Below are 24,623 nucleotides of genomic sequence, written 5' to 3'. Positions count from 1 at the left end.
CCTTGCCTATCCTTCAGTGGGCCAACCCTTTCCCTGGCTACCCTCTTGCTTTTTATGTACGTGTAAAAAGCCTTGGGATTTTCCTTAACCCTATTTGCCAATGACTTTTCATGACCCCTTCTAGCCCTCCTGACTCCTTGCTTAAGTTCCTTCCTACTTTCCTTATATGCCACACAGGCTTCGTCTGTTCCCAGCCTTTTAGCCCTGACAAATGCCTCCTTTTTCTTTTTGACGAGGCCTACAATATCACTCGTCATCCAAGGTTCCCGAAAATTGCCGTATTTATCTTTCTTCCTCACAGGAACATGCCTGTCCTGTATTCCTTTCAACTGACACTTGAAAGCCTCCCACATGTCAGATGTTGATTTGCCCTCAAACATCCGCCCCCAATCTATGTTCTTCAGTTCCCGCCTAATATTGTTATAATTAGCCTTCCCCCAATTTAGCACATTCATCCTCGGACCACTCTTATCCTTGTCCACCAGTACTTTAAAACTTACTGAATTGTGGTCACTGTTACCGAAATGCTCCCCTACTGAAACATCTACCACCTGGCCGGGCTCATTCCCCAATACCAGGTCCAGTACTGCCCCTTCCCTAGTTGGACTGTTTACATATTGTTTTAAGAAGCCCTCCTGGATGCTCCTTACAAACTCCGCCCCGTCTAAGCCCCTGGCACTAAGTGAGTCCCAGTCAATATTGGGGAAGTTGAAGTCTCCCATCACCACAACCCTGTTGTTTTTACTCTTTTCCAAAATCTGTCTACCTATCTGCTCCTCTATCTCCCGCTGGCTGTTGGGAGGCCTGTAGTATACCCCCAACATTGTGACTGCACCCTTCTTATTCCTGATCTCTACCCATATAGCCTCACTGCCCTCTGAGGTGTCCTCTCGCAGTATAGCTGTGATATTCTCCCGAACAAGTAGCGCAACTCCGCCTCACCTTTTACATCCCCCTCTATCCCGCCTGAAACATCTAAATCCTGGAACGTTTAGCTGCCAATCCTGCCCTTCCCTCAACCAGGTCTCTGTAATGGCAACAACATCATAGTTCCAAGTAGTAATCCAAGCTCTAAGTTCATCTGCCTTACCCGTAATGCTCCTTGCATTAAAACATATGCACTTCAGGCCACCAGACCCGCTGTGTTCAGCAACTTTTCCCCGTCTGCTCTGCCTCAGAGCCACACTGTCCCTATTCCCTAGTTCTCCCTCAATGCTCTCACCTTCTGACCTATTGCTCCCGTGCCCACCCCCCTGCCATACTAGTTTAAACCCTCCCGTGTGACACTAGCAAACCTCGCGGCCAGGATATTTATGCCTCTCCGGTTTAGATGCAACCCGTCCATCTTATACAGGTCACACCTGCCCCGGAAGAGCTCCCAGTGGTCCAGAAAACGGAAACCCTCCCTCCTACACCAGCTGTTTAGCCACGTGTTTGTCTGCTCTATCTTCCTATTTCTAGCCTCACTGGCACGTGGCACAGGGAGTAATCCCGAGATTACAACCCTCAAGGTCCTGTCTTTTAACTTTCTGCCTAGCTCCCTGAACTCCCGCTGCAGGACCTCATGCCCCTTCCTGCCTATGTCGTTAGTACCAATATGTACAACGACCTCTGCCTGTTTGCCCTCCCCCTTCAGGATTCCCTCTACCCGTTCGGAGACATCCTGGACCCTGGCACCAGGGAGGCAACATACCATCCTGGAGTCTCTTTCACGTCCACAGAAGCGCCTATCTGTGCCCCTGACTATAGAGTCCCCTATTACTATTACTCTTCTGCGCTTTGACCCTCCCTTCTGAACATCAGAGCCAGCCGTGGTGCCACTGCTCTGGCTGCTGCTGTTTTCCCCTGATAGGCTATCCCCCCCGACAGTATCCAAAGGGGTATATCTGTTCGAAAGGGGGACAACCACAGGGGATTCCTGCACTGACTGCCTGCCCTTTCTGGTGGTCACCCATTTCTCTGCCTGCACCTTGGGTGTGACCACATTTACATAACTGCGATCTATGACGCTTTCCGCCACCTGCATGCTCCTAAGTGCATCCAATTGCTGCTCCAACCGAACCATGCGGTCTGTGAGGAGCTGCAGTTGGGTGCACTTTCTGCAGATGAAGCCATCCGGGACGCTGGAAGCCTCCCGGACCTGCCACATCTCACAGTCAGAGCACAGCACCCCTCTAACTGACATTGCGTCAATTAATTAAAATTAAAATTTGTCTTTTTTTTTTTAAATACTTTTTTTTTAAATTGCAAAGTTACTGTCAACTATCTGTTTCCTAGCACTAGATTTCTAATAGAAATGCGATAGCTAACTATAATACTCTCCGATCTCTGGCTTAGATATCCTCTAAATTATAATTAAGTTATTATGTTTAATTAGTTCCCAAATACTCAAAAAAAATTTTTTTTTAAATTTAGGTTAGAATCCCAACCAGCCACTCAGGTCACAGCTTTTCTGTGATGTCACTTCAGTTTCCCCCCGACACACACAATTTGAAAAAAGGTATAAAAGTAAAAATCACTTACTTACCTTCTGAGTGTCTGAGATGTTCTCAGGTTCTCTCGCTGACAGAGACTGCTCCTCCACCACCGATCCTTGACCTGCACAATGCTAATAATATAATAATACAATATGATATAATATGATAACTTCCCCATCGAGGCAAGTTGATCACCGTGCTGCAATACCGTCTCCTCCACTTCCTTCAGCGCCTTCCCTTGCTCTCGCACCTCCGCCACTGCGCTCGCCACCGCCGTCTCCACCAGCACATTCAAAACCTCCCTCATCTCCTTCCTCACCATCTCCATACATTTCTCAATCTGCGCCAACTGCTTTTGGAATTCCGCAGCCATCACCTTAGTTAGTTCTTCAGCCGTAAGCACTGCGGCCTCCCCGGTGCTCCAGCCTCCATTTTCTTTGTTGACCCCGCGGTGACCTTTCCCCTCTCCAACGGACTTTCAGCCGCTTTTTTCCCGGCCGTTTTTTTGGTGATTATTGACATCCTTCTTCTCCTTGCGCTATCCCTCGACTTTTACTGCCGTTGCTGGCCCTAGGACCGGGCGTTACTCCGCGAAAATGCCGTTCCCGAACGGGAGCCTTCCAATGTGCGGCTGCCTCCTGCCCGCCGTCACCGGAAGTCGACAATCCCCTAGTCTACGGCACCTGTTCAGGTACACGGAGGGAGAATTCAGAATGTCCAATTCATCTAACAAGAACGTCTTTCAGGTCTTGTGGGAGGAAACCGGAGCATCCGCAGGAAACCCACGCAGACACGGGGAGAATGTGCAGACTCTGCACAGACGGTGACCCAAGCGGGAGTCGAACCTAGGTCCCTGGTGCTGCAAGACAGCAGTGCTAACCACTGTATTACTATGCCGCCCCTTATTTCCTATCCACTGTTGCCCTTGAGATGGTGGTGATGAGCTGCCTTTTTGAACCACTGCAGTCATAGAATCGTAGAAAAGTTAAAGCACAGAAGGAGGTCATTTGGCCCAGCATGTCCATGCCAGCTCGAGGACACCCAGGTGCCCTTTCTAATCCCACGTTCTGCACCCGGTCCATAGCCCTGTGGCTTAGAGCACTTAAGGTACAGATCCAGGTACTTCTTAAAAGAGTTTATTGTCTCTGCCTCCACCTCCAATTCGGGCAGCGAATTCCAGTCTCTCATTAGCCTCTGCATAAAAAATATTTTCCCTCATGTCCCCTCTACACAGTCTGACTCTTATCTTGAATCTATGCTCCCTGTTTCTAGAATTTTCCACCAAAGGAAACACTTTTATCCAGTCCACCTTATCTCTTCCCCATATAATTTTGTACACGTCAATTAAGGCACCCTCAGCTTTCTTTGTTCCAAACAACTTTCCAATTGCAAGGGCAGCCATCGACCATTCCGCTTTGTTTCCTGTTACCAGAATTGTGCGCAATATTCCAAGTGCAGCCTTACCAAGATTCTATACAACTGTAGCAAGACTTGCCTGTTTTTATACTCAATGCCCCGTCCAATGAAGGCAAGCATTCCGTATGATTTTTTGACTACCTTGTCCACTTGTGTTGCCACTTTCAAAGATCTGTGGACCTACTCACCCAGATCTCTCTGACTTTCTATATCCCTAATAGTTTTGCCATGTGTGCGGAAGACGTTTCCAAACACAGCTTCTAGCTAACTGGATTTCGGAGCTGGAGCTCACTGTAGAGCTTTCGCAATGCTGAGGAAGTCATGGATAGCACCTTTCGTGAGGTGAAGACAATGTTTGTGAGGGTTGCACAGGCAGAAACACTGGCAAGACCCAGGCCATTTGTTCAGCTTTTGCCAGAGACTCAGTTTCTTGCCCTCTCCACTGGTCTGCAAATTTGTATTAAAACCATTTACGGGATGTGAACGTCACTGGCGAGGCAGCATTCATTGCCCATCCCTAGATGCTCTTGAGAAGGTGTATTATAATCCCAGACTACACTCCCAACAGTGGTTAGGATACTGGACCGAAACTCCAATATTTTAGTTAATTTTAAGACTGTGGAAATAATGATTTGCTCCTGGAGTGGTTGCATGAAAGGAAATGGGGGCACAATTCTCCCATCGGGAGTCTTAAGTGCTGACGCCAGAGTGAAAACCGGAGTGTTTCACTCCGGCGTCGGAGCCCGTTCCCAGCCCCCTATTCTTCCGCCACCGGGGGGCTAGGAGCGGCGTCGCGTCATTTACGCGCGCCAGGCCTTGGCGCCGCGTAAAGACGGCGCCACGTAAATGGCAGCGCCAACCCGCACATGCGCAGTTGCCGTCCTCCCCGAGGCCGCCCCGCAAGAAGATGTCGGATGGATCTTGCGGGCCGACAGCGGAAAGGAGGTCCTCCTTCAGAGAGGCCGATCGGTGGGCAAGACCCCATTTGAGGCCCCCCCCCCCCAGCGTTCCCGCGCTGTTCCCGCCGGCAGGAACCCGTTGTATTGGGCAGGCTGCTCGGCCCATCCGGGCCGGAGAATCGCTGCTCGCCCGTTGCAAATGGCGAGCGGCGATTCTCCCAGCGGCCAGCCGTGATTCTCGCCGTGCCGGTTTGGGAGGGGTGGGAGAATCGCGTGCGGGCATTGGGGCGGCGAGGTGGGACATGCATGGCGCCCTGGCGATTCTCCCACCCGACGTGGGGCGGGGGAGAATTCCGCCCAGGGCTTTGGTATTTCTAAAACAAAACTATATTATAAATACAAAGGCTGGGATTCTCCAGCCACGTGCGACCGGAGAATCCTGCCCGAGGTCAATGAATTTTTCCATTGTCGGCGTCTCGCTCGTGGCGTTCTTGCGACGGGAGGACCTAGAGGTAGATCATCCACTCAGCACTTCTGGTTGAAGATAGTTGAGAATGCACAGTGTGACTTTTGCATTTGCGCATGGCACCTACATCATCGATGATGGGGATATTCTCCTGCAGAGAGTTGTTCAATTGTCCACTACCATTCACTGCTGGATGTGACAGGACTTTAGATCTTAAATCTGATCCATTGATTGTGGAGTTGCTTAGCTCTGTTTATTACTTGCTGTTTGTGCTGTTTGGCATGCGTTGCCAGGTTGGCGTCTCATTTTTAGATCTGCCTGGTGTTGCTCCTGGCATGCCCTCCTGCATTCTTCGTTGAACCAGGATTGATATTCTGACTTGGTGGTAATGGTAAGTGGAGGATCTGCTGGGCCATGAAGTTGTAGATTGTGGTTGAGTGCAATTCTGCTGCTGATGGCCCACAGTGCCTCTTAGATGCCCAAGTATCAACTTCCATCTTGCCCAGAGCACCACTCCTCTTTTCTTGTCCTGCATAAAGCCCTGTTCACATAACAACCTATTCTCATTGACTGTTATTTACCTCCCGGCCCTCAGCATATCAATTTCAAATCCTCTATTTACACATGTTGCTCCTCAAATTCTAGAGTTCTGTGAGCTCCACCAATACCCCACTGCTTTTACCTTCAGTTGTCTTGCCCTCTTCACATTCTGGAATTTTCTCTTGATCACCATCTCCGTTTTGAGACTCTCCTTAAAACCTCTTTTGGCTTGTCCTAAATTTCCTCAACCCCAGCTTAGGTCTAGTTTCCAATTATGAAGTGTTTTGGAACATTTTGTGAGACATTTCTTTAACAGCTTGCACTCATGTAAACCTAACTTCCAATGAAATATTCACTCCTTCCACCACTGGCACAGTGTGGCTGCAGTGTGTACCATTTACGAGAAACCTTCCAGCAATTTGCCAAGGTTTCTTCAGTACCTCCTAAACCTGTGACGTTTACCACCAAGAAGGACAAGGGCAGCAATCACAGGAATACTATCACCCCCAAGTTTCCCAACAAATCATGCATCATCCTGACTTGAAAATATGTTAATGATCTTTCATTGTTGCTGGGTCTAAATCATGGAGCTCCTTCCCTTCGCCACATGGACTGCAGTGGTCCAAGAAGGCTATCACTGCCACCTTCTCAAGAGAAATTCCAGGTGAGCAATAACCACGCCAGTGAATGAATTTTTATTACACTGTTTTCCATGGATAAATTGGAATCCCAGAAGTGTGGCATTGAAATGGAAACCTATTTGCATGTGTCATTCTTCCTTGTTTGCCTTAGATGCTACTTCTGTAGGCTGGAATTTTCGAACAGGTCTACACTTTATACACGTGCACATCTCCAGAATCTCAAGTTAAAACAACCTTCTCTGAGTGCTTTAATCTGCGGACTTTCGAGCTGCCACATTGGGAGAATTACTGGCAGGGTGACTTACTCCAGTGCTACGAGCCAATTATTGTACCCACCTGGGACAGGCTCAAAAACAAAATAGTACGAATACTGGAAATCTGAAATAAAAACAAAAGTGCTTGGAATACTCGGCAGATCTTGCAATATCTGTGGAGAGAGAAACATAGTTAACATTTCAGGTCTCTGACCTTTCATCAGAGTTTTGTTCATTACTACCATTGGTAGTAGAGAGTTCCACACTACCACCACTATTTGCACTGAAAAATGTTTCTTGATTTCATCCTGAAATGTCTGTCTGTATTTTTAGGTTTGTCCCCTTGTTTTAGACTCCCCAACTGGTGGAAATAGTTTTTTCAACTATCCTATCTGTTTGCTTTATACCATTGAAAATTTCAATCAAATCACCCCATAACCTTCTAAATTCCACGAATGCAACACTACTCTGATCTCTCCTCACAATTTAACCCGTGGGGTTCAGATGCAATTTTGATAAATCTGTACTACATTCCTTTGAAGGCCAATATATCTTTCCAATGATGTGCTGCATGCCGCTTGGGCTTGTATATCTGTAGTTTGTATTCTAGTCCTTTGTATCCAATAAACATTTTAATTATTTTCTGCAACTATTCATGACATTCTAACGGTCCATGTGTCTTGACCCCCAAAGTCTCTTTGAACTTGAACAATTTTCAGCTTTTCACCATTTAGAAAGTATTGTTCTACTCTCTTTAGGTCTAAAATGAATGATCTCACACTTGTTTACATTAAAATCATCTCACCACATTTCTGCCCATTCACTTCATCTCTTAATATCTGAAATTTTACGCTTCCATCAACAGTGCTCAAATTGCGGGCCATCTATTGGTCATTGGCAAACTTAGATCTGTGGTTCTTTAGTTCATTGTCTAAGACGTTGATAAACATGCTGAATAGTTGGAGCCCTCACACAAATCTTTGTCGGGCACCATTAGTCACCTACAACAACAACTTTTATTGGTGCCTTAAACATCCTAAGGTGCTTCACAGGGGCATTAAAAAACAAAGTATCACACTGAGGCACTTGGGTCAGATGATCACATGCTTAGTCAAAGTGCTGGTTTTATGCGTCTTAAAAGGAAAGAGGTGGACAGGTGTAGGGTGAGAATTCCTGAACTAATTCCAAATAAATGGAATACCTGGCCTGTCTACTGATGTTCAGCCAGTTTGCCAACCAGATCAACTGGTTGGGATGCAAAACTGGAAGGGATGCAAAACCCTGGGCAGGCATCCACATCACCTCGCTAGCAAGTAAAGGGAGTATTGACAGAAATTTGTGAACAGGCAGCTCCCACTTGACCTCTTAGCAGCAGAAGTGTACACATCGGGTAGCTTTGAGGAACCAGGGAACAATTTAAAATAACATTTAAAACATTTTAAAATGTTTTCATTAACTTTACATTTCCCAGCTCTTTCTTTGATGTGATTCTGTAGAGCAACTGAGTAAATTAAATTATTTACATTTCCTCTCTTCCCTTGAATCAGTGGTGAGAACTCTGTTTGGGTACCTGGTAATTTTGGTTTGTAGCACAAATTGAATTTTTTTTGTTAAATCTGTGTATGCACGTACATTCTGTTTAACTTCATCTCAATTTTTATTCCGTTTTATTTATCAACATCTTCAGTAGGAGCCGCAGAAAATATATTGAGTAGAAATAATTTTTTTTCTTAATTATCTTTCCGTCTCTTGCTTTAGTCCATGACAAATGGCTGACTGCCAATTCTTGTAGCCAATGCTGCCAAGTTCAAATTTATAATAAATTGGTTGGTGAGGGAGCCAACTATATTTGTTGCAGAAAAAGGTAAAAGCAAACATTCGCCTGTGGTCTCCAGCTATAAGTTTTATTTGTCATGAATTGCATACTGCATGTAAAATCCAAGGCTGTGGCTCTTTAAATTTATGATCTGGGCTAGGGTGGAGGATGGATATGGGGTTGTTGGTGGACCGGAGGTTCTGTGACAAGATAGGTGATTGAGAAACATGTGGAGTTCAATTGCATGGGAGAGGTTTCGCTGTTGATGGTTTGGGAGGCTCTGAAGGCAATGGTGAGGGGGGAGGTGATCTCGTTTAAGGCCAAGATGGATAGGTGAAGAGGGAGGAATGCCGACGATTGATAGAAGAGATTTTGGAGGTGGGCAGTCGCAGGGAATCCGGACCCGGGCCTCCTGGCAAAAAGGAAGGAGTTACAGGCGAGGTTTGATCTATTGTCCATGGGGAAAGCCATGTGTCAGTTAAGAAGGATACTGTCTGAGTACGGGGAGAAGGCAGGACGTATGCTGGCAGGTAAGCTTCGCAGGGAGGCCGCGAGGGAGATAGTTCGGGTGTTGGACAAGATGGGGGAGTTGGTGGTGGCTCCGGAACAGATTAATAAGGTGTTTGAGGCGTTTTATAAGGACTTGTATAAGTCAGAGCCACCAGAGGATGAGCGGGAGATGAGGGAGCTTCTGGGTGGGTTAGTGTGCCTGAGGTTGGGTGAGATGAAGAGGGCTGGGCTGGAGGAGCTGATGGGGGTGGAGGAGGTGACGGTGGCAATCGGGAGGATGCAGGCAGGAAGGCGATGGGGTCAGATGGGATTCCGGTCGAATCCTATGGAAGATTTAAGGATAGGCTGGTGCCGTTGATGATGGGAATGTTTGAGTTTGCGATGGACAAGGGTGTCTTACTACAAACGATGGGGTGGGCCTCCATCTCATTGTTGCTTAAGGTGGACCAGGATCCGGTGGAGTGTGGGTTGTACAGGCCCATATCTCTGCTGAATGTGGACGCGAAGATATTGGCAACGATGCTAGCGTTAAGATTGGGTGCCTTCCAAAGGTGATTGGGGAGGATCAGACTGGGTTTGTAAATGGCAGACCGTTTTCCTCGAATGTGGTGCTTTCTCCGACAGAGGGAAGGAAGACTGAGGTGGTGGTGGTGGTGGCGTTAGATGCAGAGAAGGCGTTTGATCGGGTGGAATGGAGTTATTTGATGGTGATGATGGAGAAATTTTGGATTGGGCCAAAGTTTATGACGTGGGTGCAGCTTTTGTATAAGGAGCTGGTAGCGAGTGTGCACACAAATAATATGAATTTAGGGTATTCTGCATTGCAGCGGGGTCTGAGGCAGGAATGCCCCATCCCCTCTTCTGTTTGTATTGGCTACAGAAGAGCTCAAGGTTGTGAAAGGGGATAATGAGGGGGTGGTGGTGGTGGTGCATAGGGTGTCCTTGTATGCGGATGACTTTTCCTGTTGTATAATGGGGTTGCTTCAGAGATTTGGGACGTTTTTAGGGTACAAATTGAATTTAGGGGAAAGTGAGTATTTTATGGTGTATCGTTTGTTTGGCCGGGGAAGCTGGCTAGGATTAGGAAGGGGACACTGCAGAGAGGACAGCAGGTAGAAGGGGCTAGCCCTTCTGGGGTTGGGAAGAAAGGCGGATCAAGGAAATTAAGGATCTGTTTCTGGGAGGGTGATTTGTGAATCTGGAGGAGCTTGGCAAGAAGTTTGGGCTGACACAGGGCAAATGTTTCAGGTCTATGCAGGTTCGGGACTTTCTGAGGAAGGTCTTCTTGACCTTTCTGATAGCGCCTGCCTTCTTGTTGCTGGAGGCGGTGCTGTCAGTGGGGGGTGGGCGTCCTTGCAATTTATGGGAGAATTTTGGAGGAGCATGGGGTGTCCATGGAAGGGGTTAAGGCGAAATAGGAGGAACAGTTGAGGGCAGCGCTGGAGAAGGAATTGTGAGGTGCTGCGGAGGGTAAATGCCTCAACTTTGTGTGCGAGGCTGAAGCTGATAACAGCTGAAGATAGTGTACAGGGCACACCTTACAAAGTCATGGATGAACCGGCTGTTCGTAGGGGTTCAGGATGTCTGAGTGATGTTCAGCACCATTTCAGGGGTTTTACATATGAAATTGGCGCCTGGTCCCCTGGGAGCCATATTCGGGGTGTTGAGACAGCCGGAGCTGCAGGCGGGTGTGGGGGCAGATGCTTTAGCCTACGCCTCGTTGATTGCTCACAAGTGGGTCTTGTTGGTGTGGACATCAGCTTCTCCACACTGTGTCTGGGGATCTGTTGGAGTTTTTGGCCCTGGGAAAAGAGAAATTTGCTCTAAGGATGGGCAAGTGATGGGTTCTCTAATAGTTAGGGATTGTTTATTTTGTAGTTTGGGGACTATTTTGTAGTTTGTGTTATTTACCGTTGACTGCTGAGGGAAAGGGGGAGTGGGGCTTAATGGGTAGGGGGTTTGTAAATTGTAAAAATGTTGAAAATTTGTGGAATAAAAATACTTTTTTTTTAAAAATGATGTGGAGATGCTGGGGTTGGACTGGGGTGAGCACAATAAGAAGTCTTACAACACCAGGTTAAAGTGCAACAGGTTTGTTTCAAATCACTAGCTTTCGGAACACTGTTTTTTTAGGAACCTATCTCTACATTCACCTGAGGAAGGAGCAGTGCTCCGAAAGCTAGTGATTTGAAACAAACCTGTTGCACTTTAACCTGGTGTTGTAAGACTTCTTACTGTAAAAAAAAGTTTATGCTAACTCTCAAGTGCTAAGTTTAAACCCTTTGTCTAGTACAGTACTAATAGTTTTATCAATTCTGTAAGAAAATATGTTTTATCAGCTAAATTCGAAAGCAGAATTTTTTTATTCCAATTCTTCGATGGTTACTTATGTTAATTCTCTTTCTCTGCACTAACTGAATCGGGAGTACTAAATCTGGTCCATTTGTGCTGTGGAATTGTGTCCTCCTGGGACTCGATTAAGACATAGAATTTACCATGCAAAAGGAGGCCATTCGGCCTATCGAGTCTGCACTGGCCCTTGGAAAGAGCACCCCACCCAAGCCCACACCTCCCCCTATCCCAGTACCCCACCTAACCTTTTTTGGACACTAAGGACAATTTAGCATAACCAATCCACCTAACCTGCACATCTTTGCACTGTGGGAGGAAACCGGAGCACCCGGAGGAAACCCACGCAGACACGAGGGGACTGTGCAGACTCCGCACAGATAGTGACCCAAGCCGGGAATCAAACCTGGGACTCTGGAGCTGTGAAGCAACTGTGCTAACCACTGTGCTACCGTGCCAGCAATACTTATAGTTTTGTATAACAACGCAGATTAAACTGTCTTTTGCAATGCACTGAAATGCCTCTAAAGAATATGCTGGTTGAACAATAAACTTGATAATCTGCTATTTTGGGATTGAGAAAGAGGGCAATTATATAATAACCTTCCCGTCCGGAAACAAAACCCTGATGTTAAAGCGTTGGAGTTTTACAAAATATTTGTTAAGTTTTTCTGAATATTAAGATGCTCCTGATATGAACAGTTGTTTTTTTTGTTGCTTTCTGACATAATCAGGACTTGAAATCGGCAAGTTCATTTTTTTCTGGTCTTCCATGGAAATATTGCTAATTTTTGCATTGACATTGGTGCTTTTTGCTGTTTTGAAGCGTGCCAAAGTGTCTGGAAATTAGTGTAGCATTTTTAAAAATGTATAAATTGTTTCTTTTCCAGATCCTCGCTGGGCATCAATAAACAGGGGTGTTCTGATTTGTGATGACTGCTGCAGTGTACACCGCAGTTTGGGGCGGCATATTTCTCAGGTACGACACCTGACGCACACACCATGGCCTCCCTCCCTGCTACAGGTAAGGAACATTTTGTTGTGTAATCACATCCCCTTAGTGAGTACAGATTTGCTGCAAAGGTTCAGTAGAGAGCTGGGTGGGTCCCTGGCTATGTCTGAAATCACGGCATACAAAATCTAGTTGGACTGATGATTGATGAGGTCCCCTGGAATAGAATTAAATTGGCTTGGGAGAGTTTTTTCTAATTTGTGTGTCTCAGGAGTTGGATAGTTAAAAATTAAAAGGAAGCAGCAAATTAAAACTTGAAAGATTGGAGATTGAGTAACGTGCATTTTTCATGTTGTGCAAATATATAGCGCCGACAAAGACTGGTTACTCAAAGAAGCCTGACTCATACAGTCATATGACAGCGAAGCTCTCCACCCATTAACAGCCCTGTAATCTCCTGAGTGTCACAGTTAGGACGGAAAAGTTTCTAAGCTGGTTCTGGGAAATTCCTGTTTGTACATAGATGCCTAACCACTTAAATAATGGTACAGTCTGTAATTATGTATTTGCCATAATTATGTATTTGCTCAATATTTAATCTCGTCATTTTTATGGATGGGCAGCTATGTCCAAACAAGGGTGGAAAAATTAGCTACTAGCAAATTGGCAAGTAAATGAGTTACTTGGGACCTCCCTCATGTATTCCTGGTAGCTAATGGCAGCATTGCTAGCAGGAATGTGGGAACAGGTTGTTCACCCGGGATGGAGGAGAGAAGTAGAATTGAATATGCAGTGGTCGGACTTAGTGATTTTAAGGAGCTGACAATCTAAACTGTTCAGTTCCACTTGTGTTTATATTTCCACTTTTGAGCTCCTGAATTTTGCAGGCCTGACCATGTACAAACGGCAGTTTAAAAAAAAAAAAAATGTTGTTGCCTCATTGGTAGACAATTCTTTTTTTTAAAATAAATTTATAGTACCCAATTATTATCTTTTCCAATTAAGGGGCAATTTAAGGTGCCACCTACCCTGCACATCTTTGGGTTGGGGGGTGAAACCCATGCAGACACGGGGAGAATGTGCAAACTCCACATAGTGACCCAGAGCCAGGTTTCGATCCCGGGTGCTCAGCGTTGTAGGCAATAGTGCCAACCACTGCGCCACCGTGCTGCCCCAGGTAGACCATTCTTAACCAGTAATTTGAGATGAATGAAAATTAATGGGAACACGATGTGAACTTTATATGTGGCCCCTGAGTAATCACGGTGCATATCTTTTTAGTCCAAAGAGAAAAGCAAAACAGGAAAGTGGGTAGGAGGAATAATTTTAAAAGAAAGAATCTTAGAATCCCTACAGTGCAGAAAGAGGCCATTTGGCCCATCATGTCTGCATCGGCCCTTGTCAAGAGCACCCTACTTAAGCCCACACCTCCACACTATCCCCATAACCCAGTCACCCCACTTAACCTTTTTGACACCAAGGGGGCAATTTTAGCATGGCCAATCCACCTATCCTGCATATCTGAGGAAACAGGAACACCCGGAGGAAACCCATGCAGACACGGGAGAAAGTGCAAACTTCACACAGACAGTCACCCAAGGCTGGGAGTGAACCTGGAGCTGTGAGGCAGCAGTGTTAACCATTATGCCCCTAAAACTTCATGGAAAATAAATAGATCCTAATTCGAGTGTGGCAGTGGCTCTAATGTCTTAATGCTCAGGGCGGCACGGTGGTGCAATGGGTAGCACTGCTGCCTCACAGTGCTGAGGACCTGGGTTTGCTCCCGGCCCAGGGTCACTGTCCGTGTGGAGTTTGCACATTCTCCCCTTGTCTACGTGGGTTTCACCCCACAACCCAAAGATCTGCATGGTAGGTGGACTGACCATGTTAAATTGGCCCTTAATTAGAAAAATTAAATTTTAAATAAATAATGTTTTAATGCTGCTTTCCTAACTTTTGGTGTGCTACGATCATTTGACACTTTATGGTGTACTAAAAATGGACATTCCTTACTGATGACCTTTTTTTCATTTCCTACTCTGCCTGAGGATGACCAGAAGTAATAATTTTGCCTCGGATGTCACATCAATCAAGCCTGGTAAAAATCCATGGAGTCTTAATCTAACACATTACTTCCACAAAATTCTTGTTGTTCTTGATCAAGATTATTACTTGAAACCTACATTGCACTATTGCACTATTATTGTGTATCATCAGGATTAATCTGCTCAAGGCAATGATTTCTATAAGTTTTTAATCGTGGATAATCCATATCCTAACACTTCAATCCATCTTGAGATATTTTATGTTCTACTTACCACTATTTTCTTCAAACAATCTAACTGAGCAAAGATTTGAGCCTCCAGAAGAGGAAAAAATGCTCATGCAGAAGCTGCATCATTTGTAGAAACACTTTTTTTTTCAGTACAAAGTGAAAACCCATCACATTGCACCATGATTTAAATCTCTATACCAACTAAATGAAATTATTTCTGCCTAATTCCCTTATTTTACAGTTCAACTTTGCTTAAAGTCATGACAGTTCAGGAAACTTCAAATTGAAGCCCATTGGTCAGTTACTGACTCCAGTTTAAACCACAGCAAATATTTTGCATTCGTAATAAATCAGACACCCAATAAGGGAAGACACTCAGTTTGGGAAAACATCATTTGATGTAGGGAATTACAACATGATTGCACAAACTTTGACTTTGGGGTGTGGTTAGCTAGAATAAAAGATGTGAGGGGAGCACAGTGGTTAGCACTGCAGCCTCACTGCACCGAGGTTCCAGGTTCGATCCCGGCTGTGTCACTGTCCATGTGGAGTTTGCACATTCTCCCTGTGTTTGCGTGGGTTTCCCCCCCACAACCCAAATAAGTGCAGGTAGGTGGATTGGCCATGCTAAATTGCCCCTGAATTAGAAAACATGAATTGGGTACTCTAAAATTTATTTTTTTCTCAAGAGTTTTTGCTAGTAATGCTCATCAAAACCTTGTAGAAACACTATTTACGCCAATGCGAATATTGTATTCTATTTCAACCTTTATAGAAATGTTTTTAATTTCAGATGGTACAAACTCTTGTTAGCAATGGTGCCAATTCAATCTGGGAGCACTCATTGTTGGATCCTACTGCTTTGAGTGGAAAGCGTAAGACCAGCCCTCAAGACAAAGTACAGTAAGTATATCTGATCCTGCTTAATGCACATACTTCATAATAGTTCAAATTAATGAGTAGATTTAGCAGTTCAGGTATGATTGATCCACCCAATCAGTAAATGCCTCTCAAGCAGGTAATTTTAAAAGTTGTCTCCAACAATATTTTGCACATATAAGGCACTAGAAGATCATAGGTACAACATAATTTCTCTTTTTTGTCAGAACTCTTTATTGGCTTGTGGTACTGCAGTCTTAACTTCTATCACCTCAGCTGAAGAATGAAAAAAAGAGTCCAAACTATTTATCAATTTGCACGTGCCTGATAAGAGCATGCCTGAGACCACCTCCAAGTTATCAGTCTTCTTTCCTGTTGATACTGGTCTAACATTGCAATTCCCCATAATTATTCTTGTGGTCTCTGCCAGAGAATACCTTCTGATTGAATCTGAGGTTAAAAAAAAATCAGTTAAAATTGAGACTCGTTCTGTCTCCATTACAAACACAATTTTTATTACACCAGTGAATTTAAATTGAGCCATGAAATGATTACATTAACTATTTGTTGCCTGAATAGGAACAATTTCCAGGGGTTAAGCAGTCCATTGCCTTCAATATTCATATGTTGGGGTTATGCCTCCCTCACTGCTAGCCTTCTTTGTGAATTGGGAGGATGTTTCTGGAGCCAACTACAAACTTGCGAAAACCAAACTTGCAACAAATGCATTAGTCATTTCATGGAAAAACTGTTAATAGCTGAAAGCTTGCTTTTAAAAATCTCTGATTGCAGAACCTTAGTATGGCAACAATATTACAGTGAGCAACCCTGTAAGCTAGGTCCCAGGATCCAAATGTTACATAGCACTTGGTCAGTATCTCCAGTTTTAAAAGAAAAACCTGAGAAATTTAGTGATGATGCAGATTAGACACAAGTCTTTTGGCTGGGATCTGACATTGATAGTTTGCCAGCCTCCTCTGTCTGCTGGCTGTAAAGGCCCCAGATGAATCAAATAAATATTTACATTTATACAACATCTTTACATATTGTTGAATGTCCCAAAGTCCACAATAAAATGCATTCCATGGAATCATGAATAGTACCAGACAGATGGAGGCCATTTGACCATTTCAAAGAGCATTTCAAAGACCTATTTTCCCTGTCCCAGCAATTTTATCTCTAAGTATTTATCCAATTTCATTTCAAAAGCTACTATTGAATCTATCTCTGACCCCCGGATCAGGCAACACATTCCAGATCCTAAACACTCAATGCATTAAAAAAGTTTTTCCTCCTGTTAACTCTGGTCCTTTAGCCATTAAATCTTGTCCTTCTGGTTAGTGACCCATTAGCCACTGGAAATAGTTTCTCTTCACTTACTCTCCCTACATGATTTTAAACTGCCCCATCAACTCTCATTGGAGTTTAGGAGGTTGAGGGGAGATCTAATAGAAACTTACAAGATAATGAATGGCTTAGATAGGGTGGATGTAGGGAAGTTGTTTCCATTAGCAGGGGAGACTAGGACCCGGGGGCACAGCCTTAGAATAAAAGGGAGTCACTTTAGAACAGAGATGAGGAGAAATTTCTTCAGCCAGAGAGTGCTGGGTCTGTGGAACTCATTGCCACAGAGCGCGGTGGAGGCCGGGACGTTGAGTGTCTTTAAGACCGAAGTTGATAAATTCTTGATTTCTCGAGGAATTAAGGGCTATGGAGAGAGAGTGGGTAAATGTAGTTGAAATCAGCCATGCTTGAATGGTGGGGTGGACTCGATGGGCCGAATGGCCTTACTTCCGCTCCTATGTCTTATGGTCTTATGGTCCTCTCAGTCCTCCCTGCTTCAATTACACCAGGCCCTGCTCCTCCATTCCCACCATGTAGTGCAATCCCTTATCCCTGTAAACATTCCAATACATTTCCTCTGACCTGTCTCCAAAGCTTTCATGTTCTTCGTAAAGTGTGATGCCCAGAACTGGACCATGCTTATTGACCAAGTTAACACCAAATGTAATAATTTCAGTGAGGTATTTAGAAAGTTGCTTGCACCCACAAAGCTATGCTTCAGCAGGAGTGAGTTTGTGCAGTCTCTGAGTTTGTGCAGTCTCAGTCTGGTTCCGGAAGACAATAGCTATAGGACAAAGCTGTCGCCAGTTCAACACACTCGGCATTTTGGCAAAGATCAAGTGTGAGATCAGATGTAATGCCTGTTGTTTTCCACTTGGACCTAGTATGTCTCTTTTGTGAAGTCCATGAATTGTATTCAATTTGAATTATTTTTTGGAGCAAACAGGCATATGGATTAAGGGCTTGCCCTGTCCACTCTGTGTATTGGCTTAGTAACTCTGAGAAAGGAATTTCTTTTTTAGATAAAACCCGTATGAATGTTATATTGACTCCATTACCGAATAATGGCTGGTATGGGATAATTGGTAAACATTACACTGATACAGTCATGCGTTCTGTTCAAAAATTCAACCTGAGGCACATTATGGGGCAGTCTTTGAAGGCAGAGTAACAATGGTGTTATTTTAACATCTAGTTTTTCTGTATTTGTATCTTGACTTGGTTGTATTATATTTCCCAGTGCTGACACGAGCACAATTTCTCAAAAGGCTCTGTTTCCTCCCTACAAATTATTTTATTTCCAAATATATGTGCACTGTAGCGTTTTTAAAACATACTTGCCTTGTCAAACAAATTGGTCACTATCTCTTTCACCATTCAGCCCAAATAAAGCCGAATTTATCAGAGCCAAATATTCGATGTTGGCATTCGTCCATCGCTTGCCATGCCGTGAAGAAGACAGTGCTGCAGCCAAAGACCTGAGCAAAGTAAGCATTCTAACAGAAATTATTAATTTAATGAAAACATTAGAACATTCCTTGAGGAGAAAGGTGGAAATGTATCTTAAGTTCCTCCAGAGTCTATGGGTAGAATTTTCTGATTTTGTTTGCAGAGTGGCGCAGTGAGTGAAAACGGGATGGAAGCTGCCAGTCCAAGGGTGGCTTCCTCCACCGTATTTTTCGGCTCTTGTCAAAAAAAAAAAGAAATTACGGGACAGGTTCCATGATGTCACGCTGGCACGGTGGGATCTGGTTGAGCCTGCCCCACCAGCAACTTAGGTTTTTAAAAGATTGGGACGTCCTGACTTAAAGAAACACACCAAGAAAAATAGACCCCCGCCACACACACACGCAATAATCCTGCCCCCCACCCCCACAATGTCAGGGTACTGCGCGGGCATGACCCCCCCCCCCCCGGGGGGCTGTACTTAGCTGTTTGCCACCAGCTGGTTTTGCTCGCCAGGTGCATGTCATGGGCGACCTGTCATAATTCACGAAAGCTGGAGCACAAAATCCCCACCCATGACTGTGCTTAAGGTTGCTTTGTAGAGACTGTTTAAAATAGCAATGTTCAATGTTATTATAATCAGAGAATCTCTTGTAATAAACTCCTTAATTGAGTTGCTGTGAATATTCTTTGCTATCTTATTTGGAAATGCTTCTTGTTAACCCGTGAAAATGAATTGTGCTATTTTTGACTGGGCTTTAAATGATAGCAACTTAGAAACTATAGTTCAAAGTGCCTCCTCTCTCTACCTCCCCCCGCCCCCTCCCCTGTTCTGATATCGAGAAGGTGATAAATAATATGCCACCTCTTTAAAAAGTATTGCCGATTTTTGCCTGTTGACTGCTTTGGTGACGGGCAAGAATTGCCAGGGTCCAGAAGTGCAAATGAGGAATCAGCATTGGTACATCACAGGGAACTCTTTTACTTTCATGAGTTTGCAGTGGTATTGCCTGACTATGTTTTTACTGGAGCTGGTTAGTTGTGGTTCAGATCCTAGACTGATCCATGAATTGTTTTAAGACATGAACAACCCGTGTCATGTGGGTCTCAGAGACAGTAAATTTGATATGGAATTATTTTAAGTCTGAGATGGAGTGAATTTGGGCAAAATGCATGCCCGATATTTTCTCCATTACGCACAATTGGGATTGATACAGCATTTTATATGATTAGATGAAGGAGCTGCTACACAAAGGCTGAATGGAAAGTTGGATTTTTTTTTTGCTGTGGTTCTGTGGACCAATTTTAAATGTGCTGGTTGTGTTGCTTTGAAGTTTAACTATCAGATGCTGTTTGGAATATATCAAATCAACAAATGTGCCTACATATATACATGTCCTGACAAGCAAGTAGGCAGATGTTAGAGTTCCTATTGAGATGTGTGTTTTTTTTTACATAAAGCCGCACCACCCACTAAGAGTGCGCCAGAGAGATATCTTTATCTTTTGAAGATCTTGGCTTTGTCTGTCTTATGGGATATGCAAGTTGTTTTTTTTTCTCATTTGTAAATAGCACGGTTTTGGAGTTAACTTATTGCAACGGCAAATTTGTACAAAAATGACAATCAATTTCAACCCCCCCCCCCCCCCCCCCCCCCCCCCCCCCCCCCCCCCCCCCCCATAAAATAGGGATTGGAGAAAATAAATATGCAGAGAACACAATTCACAACTGACTACGTATTCCTTGAACATAGCAAGTGCTCCAAATTAATACTTCTCAACGGAAGGAGAGGAACATCTAATATCATCACCATTACAATTTGCTTTGGGTAAGGGTTGAGATTGAATTGCTCGTTCACCAGCCTTGGGCACATTTAAAATCTGTTGGGGCTATGTGCAAAAACCAATACAGCACCGGAACAGGCCCTTCGTCCATCCAAGCCCGTACCGGTCATGGGACCACCCTTAGCCAAAACCCTCAGCACCTCTTAGTGCCATATCCTCTATACCCATCCTATCCATGTATTTGTTGAGGGTGCTTTTTGAGCGCCGTTAATGTATCTGCTTCCACAATCTCCCCTGGCAACGCCTTCCAGGTACTCACCATCCTCTCTGTTTAAAAAAAAAAAAAAAACTCCTTCGCACATCTCTGAATTTTGCTCGACGGACCTTAAACCTATGCCCCTTGGTGACTAACACCCCCACCCTGTGAAAGAGTGCCTGGCCACCATAATCTTCTAAACCAAAGAGGGAGAAAAAATGTTTTGCCTCTGTGACTCACACTTTGTACATGGAACGTACAGTGCAGAAAGAGGCCATTCAGCCCATTGAGTCTGCACCGACCCACTTAAGCCCTCACTTCCACCCCATCCCAATAACCCCATCTAACCTTTTTGGACACTTAAGGGTAATGTAGCATGGCCAAACTACCTAACCTGCACGTCTTTGGACTGTGGCAGGAAACCGGAGCACCTGGAGGAAACCCATGCAGATACAGGGAGAACGTGCAGACTCCGCACAGACAGTGACCCAGTGGGGAATCGAACCTGGGACCCTGGTGCTGTGACGCCATAGTTGTGATGATCCTGGAAACTTGCTTTCAAATGTCTTGCAGTGATACTTAAGCAGTTACAAGGTGTTGGAAAGCAACTAAGTTGATTGGGTTTCTCTCCCACACCCTTCTATGTATCTTTCCTCTGCTTTGTGTATTACTCCACGGTTTCAAAATACCACGCCAGATAAGGGTTGCAGTTTCCACAACAAGAACAGAGGACTCTGGAAAAACTCAGCAGGTCTACCAGCGCCATCAGGAGAGAAATTGAGTTAGCATTTCGAGTCTATAGATTCTGCTGATAAATGCTGGCAGACCTGCTGAATTTTTTTAGTGTCCAGATTTTTCTTGTTCCAGATTCTAGCATCCGTAATTGTAGATTCAGCATTCTGGGTCAACATCTCACCACAAGCAGATTTTTTAAAAGTTCCTCTAATTTGCTCCACTTTTGAACTTCAGCATACCATTTCATGTAAGGATTTGGTTCTACCAATGCCCCACACTCTGGCACCTCCACCAAGTATTTATTTTCATGAGTAAACTTAAATACCGAGTACCAGCAGCATATTTGATCACTAAGGAAATTGCAGCAACGTATCTTCCTGTCTTAACCTTTATGAGTGGGATTCTGTGATCCTGAGGCTAAGTGTTGACGCCGTCGGAAACGGCATTGCATTCTCGACGGTGTCAACACAACCACAGGATCAGCAATTCTGGCCCCGACAGGGGGCCAGCACAGCACTGGAGTGGACCACGCTGCTCCAGCTGCTGATCCTGGCATGAACGGAGCGCCGCAGGGTCTGCGCATGTGCAGTGGCACCAGCGGCAACACGCGCATGCGCAGTGGCACTGGCGCCAACGCGCACATACGCAATGGCTCCCTTCTCCACGCCGGCCCCAACGCAACATGGCATAGGGCTACATGAGCCGGCGCGGAAGAAAGGAGGCCCTCAGCCAGAGAGGCCGGCCCACCAATTGGTGGGCCCCGATCGCGGGCCAGATCACATTGGAGGCCCCCCACTGGGGTCGGACCGAACCCCCCCCCCCCCCCCCAGACCTTTCCACGCCGCGGTCCCGCCGGCTGAGGGCAGGTATGGGCGGGGGGGGGGGGGGGCGTAAAGCGGTCCATGACTGGCACCGTTCGCGGGGATTCTCCGGCACGGCCCGGGCTGAGAGAATCCTGCCCTATACCTTTGTGTAGACGTACACTTTCTTACAAAGGATATTGACTACTGAAAGCACTGGTTAATTTTTCTTTCTATTTAAGTTGGGGGACTGGAGACATTTGAAGCATCCTTAATTGTGGCATCCGCTTCAATTCTTTACTAAGCCATTTCTGTTCTGTTTGGCTTACAATCTGAGCCAATGGGAGAGCTGGATATACCTTTTTACTGAGTTGTTATACATAATTAATGTCATAGAATTGAAAGTGCAGAAGGAGGCGATTCGGCCCATTGAGTCTGCACCGGCTCTTGGAAAGAGCACCCTCCAAGCCCACACCTCCACCCTATCCCCATAACCCAGTAACCCCACCCAACACGAAGGGCAATTTAGCATGGCCAATCCACCTAACCTGCACATCTTTGGACTGTGGGAGGAAACCGGAGCACCCGGAGAAAACCCACGCACATATGGGGAGAACGTGCAGACTCCGCACAGACAGTGACCCAAGCCGGGAATCGAACCTGGGACCCTGAAGCTGTGAAGCAATTGTGCTAACCACTATGCTAGGGTGCTGCCCTAGGGGGGGGGGGGCAAAGGCGTTGTATGGGCTAATGGTGGAAATGCCAGGGGGGGGCAAAGGCGTTATATGGGCAAATGGGGGAGGTGGACTCTTGGAGGTTTCTGCACCCGAAGGAGTGGGAGTACTCGTTTTTCTCAGCGGTCCATAAGGTGTACTCGTGGATTGACTTTTTCATGGTGGGGAAGGTGCTGCTAGCTGGGGTTAAGGGGTCGGTGTACTCGGCAATTGCAATATCAGACCATGCTCCGCATTGGGTGCATATGGTACTGGAGAAGTGGGTGGTACAGAGACCAGGGTGGAAGTTAGAGTGGGACTGTTGGAGGACCGAGCGTTCTGTGACAAAATTGAAAAAGTAATCGAGGAATATGTAGGTTTCAACTGCACAGGTGAGGTGTCAAAGGCGGTTATCTGGGAGGCTCTAAAGGCAGTGGTGAGGGGTAAGGTGATCTCGTTCAAGGCTAGGTTAGACAAAGATGAGAGGTAATAGATAAGATGCTGGAGGTAGATGGGAGGTATGCAGAAGATGGGGACCCAGCGAAGTTGGAAAAGAGGAAGGAACTTCAGCCGAGCTTTGACCGACTATCGACCAGGAAGGCGGTACGCCAATTGAGGCGACCAAGGGGTGCAGTTTACGAGCATGGAGAGAAGGTGGGGCGTAGGTTGGTGGGTCAGCTCCAGAGGGAAGCTGCGGCAAGGGAAATTGTCCAGGTGCGGGACAGGGCAGGGACGTTGGTGATAGCTCCAGATCAGATTAACAAGGTCTTTAAGGAATTCTATGAGAGGCTGTACAGGGCAGAGCCACCTGGGGGAGGCCCGGGAGATGCAGGAATTTCTAGATGGGCTGGAGTCCCCGAGGTTAGAGGAGGGGGACAGAGCTACATTAGAAGGGGCGATAGTGGAGCAGGAGGTAAAAGATGCGATTGGGAGGATGCAGTCGGGGGAAGTGGTAGGAATGATTGGTTTCCGGTGGAATATTATAAAAAATTCAAGGATAAGCTGGCACTGCTGATGTTGGGGATGTTTGAGGAGGCAATAGGGAAGGGGCTGTTACCACAAACTTTGGGGCAGGCATCGATTTCCCTGTTGCTTAAAAGAGAAAAGGATTCTTTGGGGGTGAGGACAGGTGTGTTAGGTGCTCGGGGAGCCCAGCAAATCACACCCATATGTTCTGGGCATGCCCAGCGCTGGAGGAATTTTGGAAGGGCGTAGCGAGGACGGTGTCGAGGGTGGTAGGATCCAGGGTCAAACCGGGCTGGGGGCTCGCAATATTTGGGGTGGCAGAGGAGCCGGGAGTGCAGGAGGCGAAAGAGGCTGGAATTCTGGCCTTTGCGTCCCTGGTAGCCCGGCGAAGGATTCTCCTTCAGTGGAAAGATACGAGGCCCCCAAGCGTGGAATCCTGGATCAGCGATATGGCAGGGTTCATTAAATTGGAGAGGGTGAAATTCGACTTGAGAGGGTCGGTACAAGGGTTCTTTAGGCGGTGGCAACCGTTCTTAGACTTTCTGGCAGAACGATAGACATTGGTCAATGGCAGCAGCAGCTCGGGGGGGGGGGGGGTTTACTTTATTTTTGTTTATGTTATTTACACTGGAAGGGTCTGAGGGGGTGTATACACCTGTTGTGTTAAGTCGGGGTGTTAATGTTAATTTATTATTTAGGTACGGGGGGGGAGGAGTTTGGGGGGTTGCTTTTTTAGATTGTGTTTTGTACTTAACCCTGTTGGGTTCTTTTTTCTTTCTCATTTTGTTATTGATATTTTATGAAAACCATTAATAAAAAAAATTTTTTTTTAAAAGAGAAAAGGATCCGACGGAGTGTGGATCGTTTAGGCCCATATCACTTTTAAACATGAACGCAAAGATATTGGCAAAGGTACTGGCAGGTAGACTGGAGGAGTGCCTCCCGAAGGTGATAGGTGAAGATCAGACTGGGTTTGTGGGAGTGAGGCAGCTCTTTTCGAACATTAGGAGGGCATTGAACGTGGTTATGGTACAGACGGAGGGGAAGGAAACAGAGGTGGTTGTGGCTTTGGACGTAGAGAAAGCGTTTGACCGGGTAGAATGAG

At 45.7% G+C, this 24,623-nt stretch overlaps 1 protein-coding gene across 17 annotated transcripts in view; it reads left to right on the top strand.

Moving 5' to 3' along the window:
• The window catches only part of git2a (G protein-coupled receptor kinase interacting ArfGAP 2a), a 146,071-nt gene that overhangs the window by 12,398 nt on the left and 109,050 nt on the right, over window positions 1-24,623 (top strand). For all 17 annotated transcript variants that reach the window (XM_072481503.1, XM_072480289.1, XM_072480968.1 and 14 more), the window contains exons 2-4: window positions 12,259-12,392; window positions 15,389-15,498; window positions 18,200-18,305. In XM_072481503.1, coding sequence (XP_072337604.1) covers window positions 12,259-12,392; window positions 15,389-15,498; window positions 18,200-18,305 — 350 coding nt within the window. The remainder of the gene's footprint in view (window positions 1-12,258; window positions 12,393-15,388; window positions 15,499-18,199; window positions 18,306-24,623) is intronic.

Source organism: Scyliorhinus torazame, chromosome 1, assembly GCF_047496885.1.
Source record: "Scyliorhinus torazame isolate Kashiwa2021f chromosome 1, sScyTor2.1, whole genome shotgun sequence".
NCBI classification, from domain to species: domain Eukaryota; kingdom Metazoa; phylum Chordata; class Chondrichthyes; order Carcharhiniformes; family Scyliorhinidae; genus Scyliorhinus; species Scyliorhinus torazame.
Note: the sequence above shows the minus strand (reverse complement) of the source record. Positions and strands in the feature narration are given on the sequence as shown.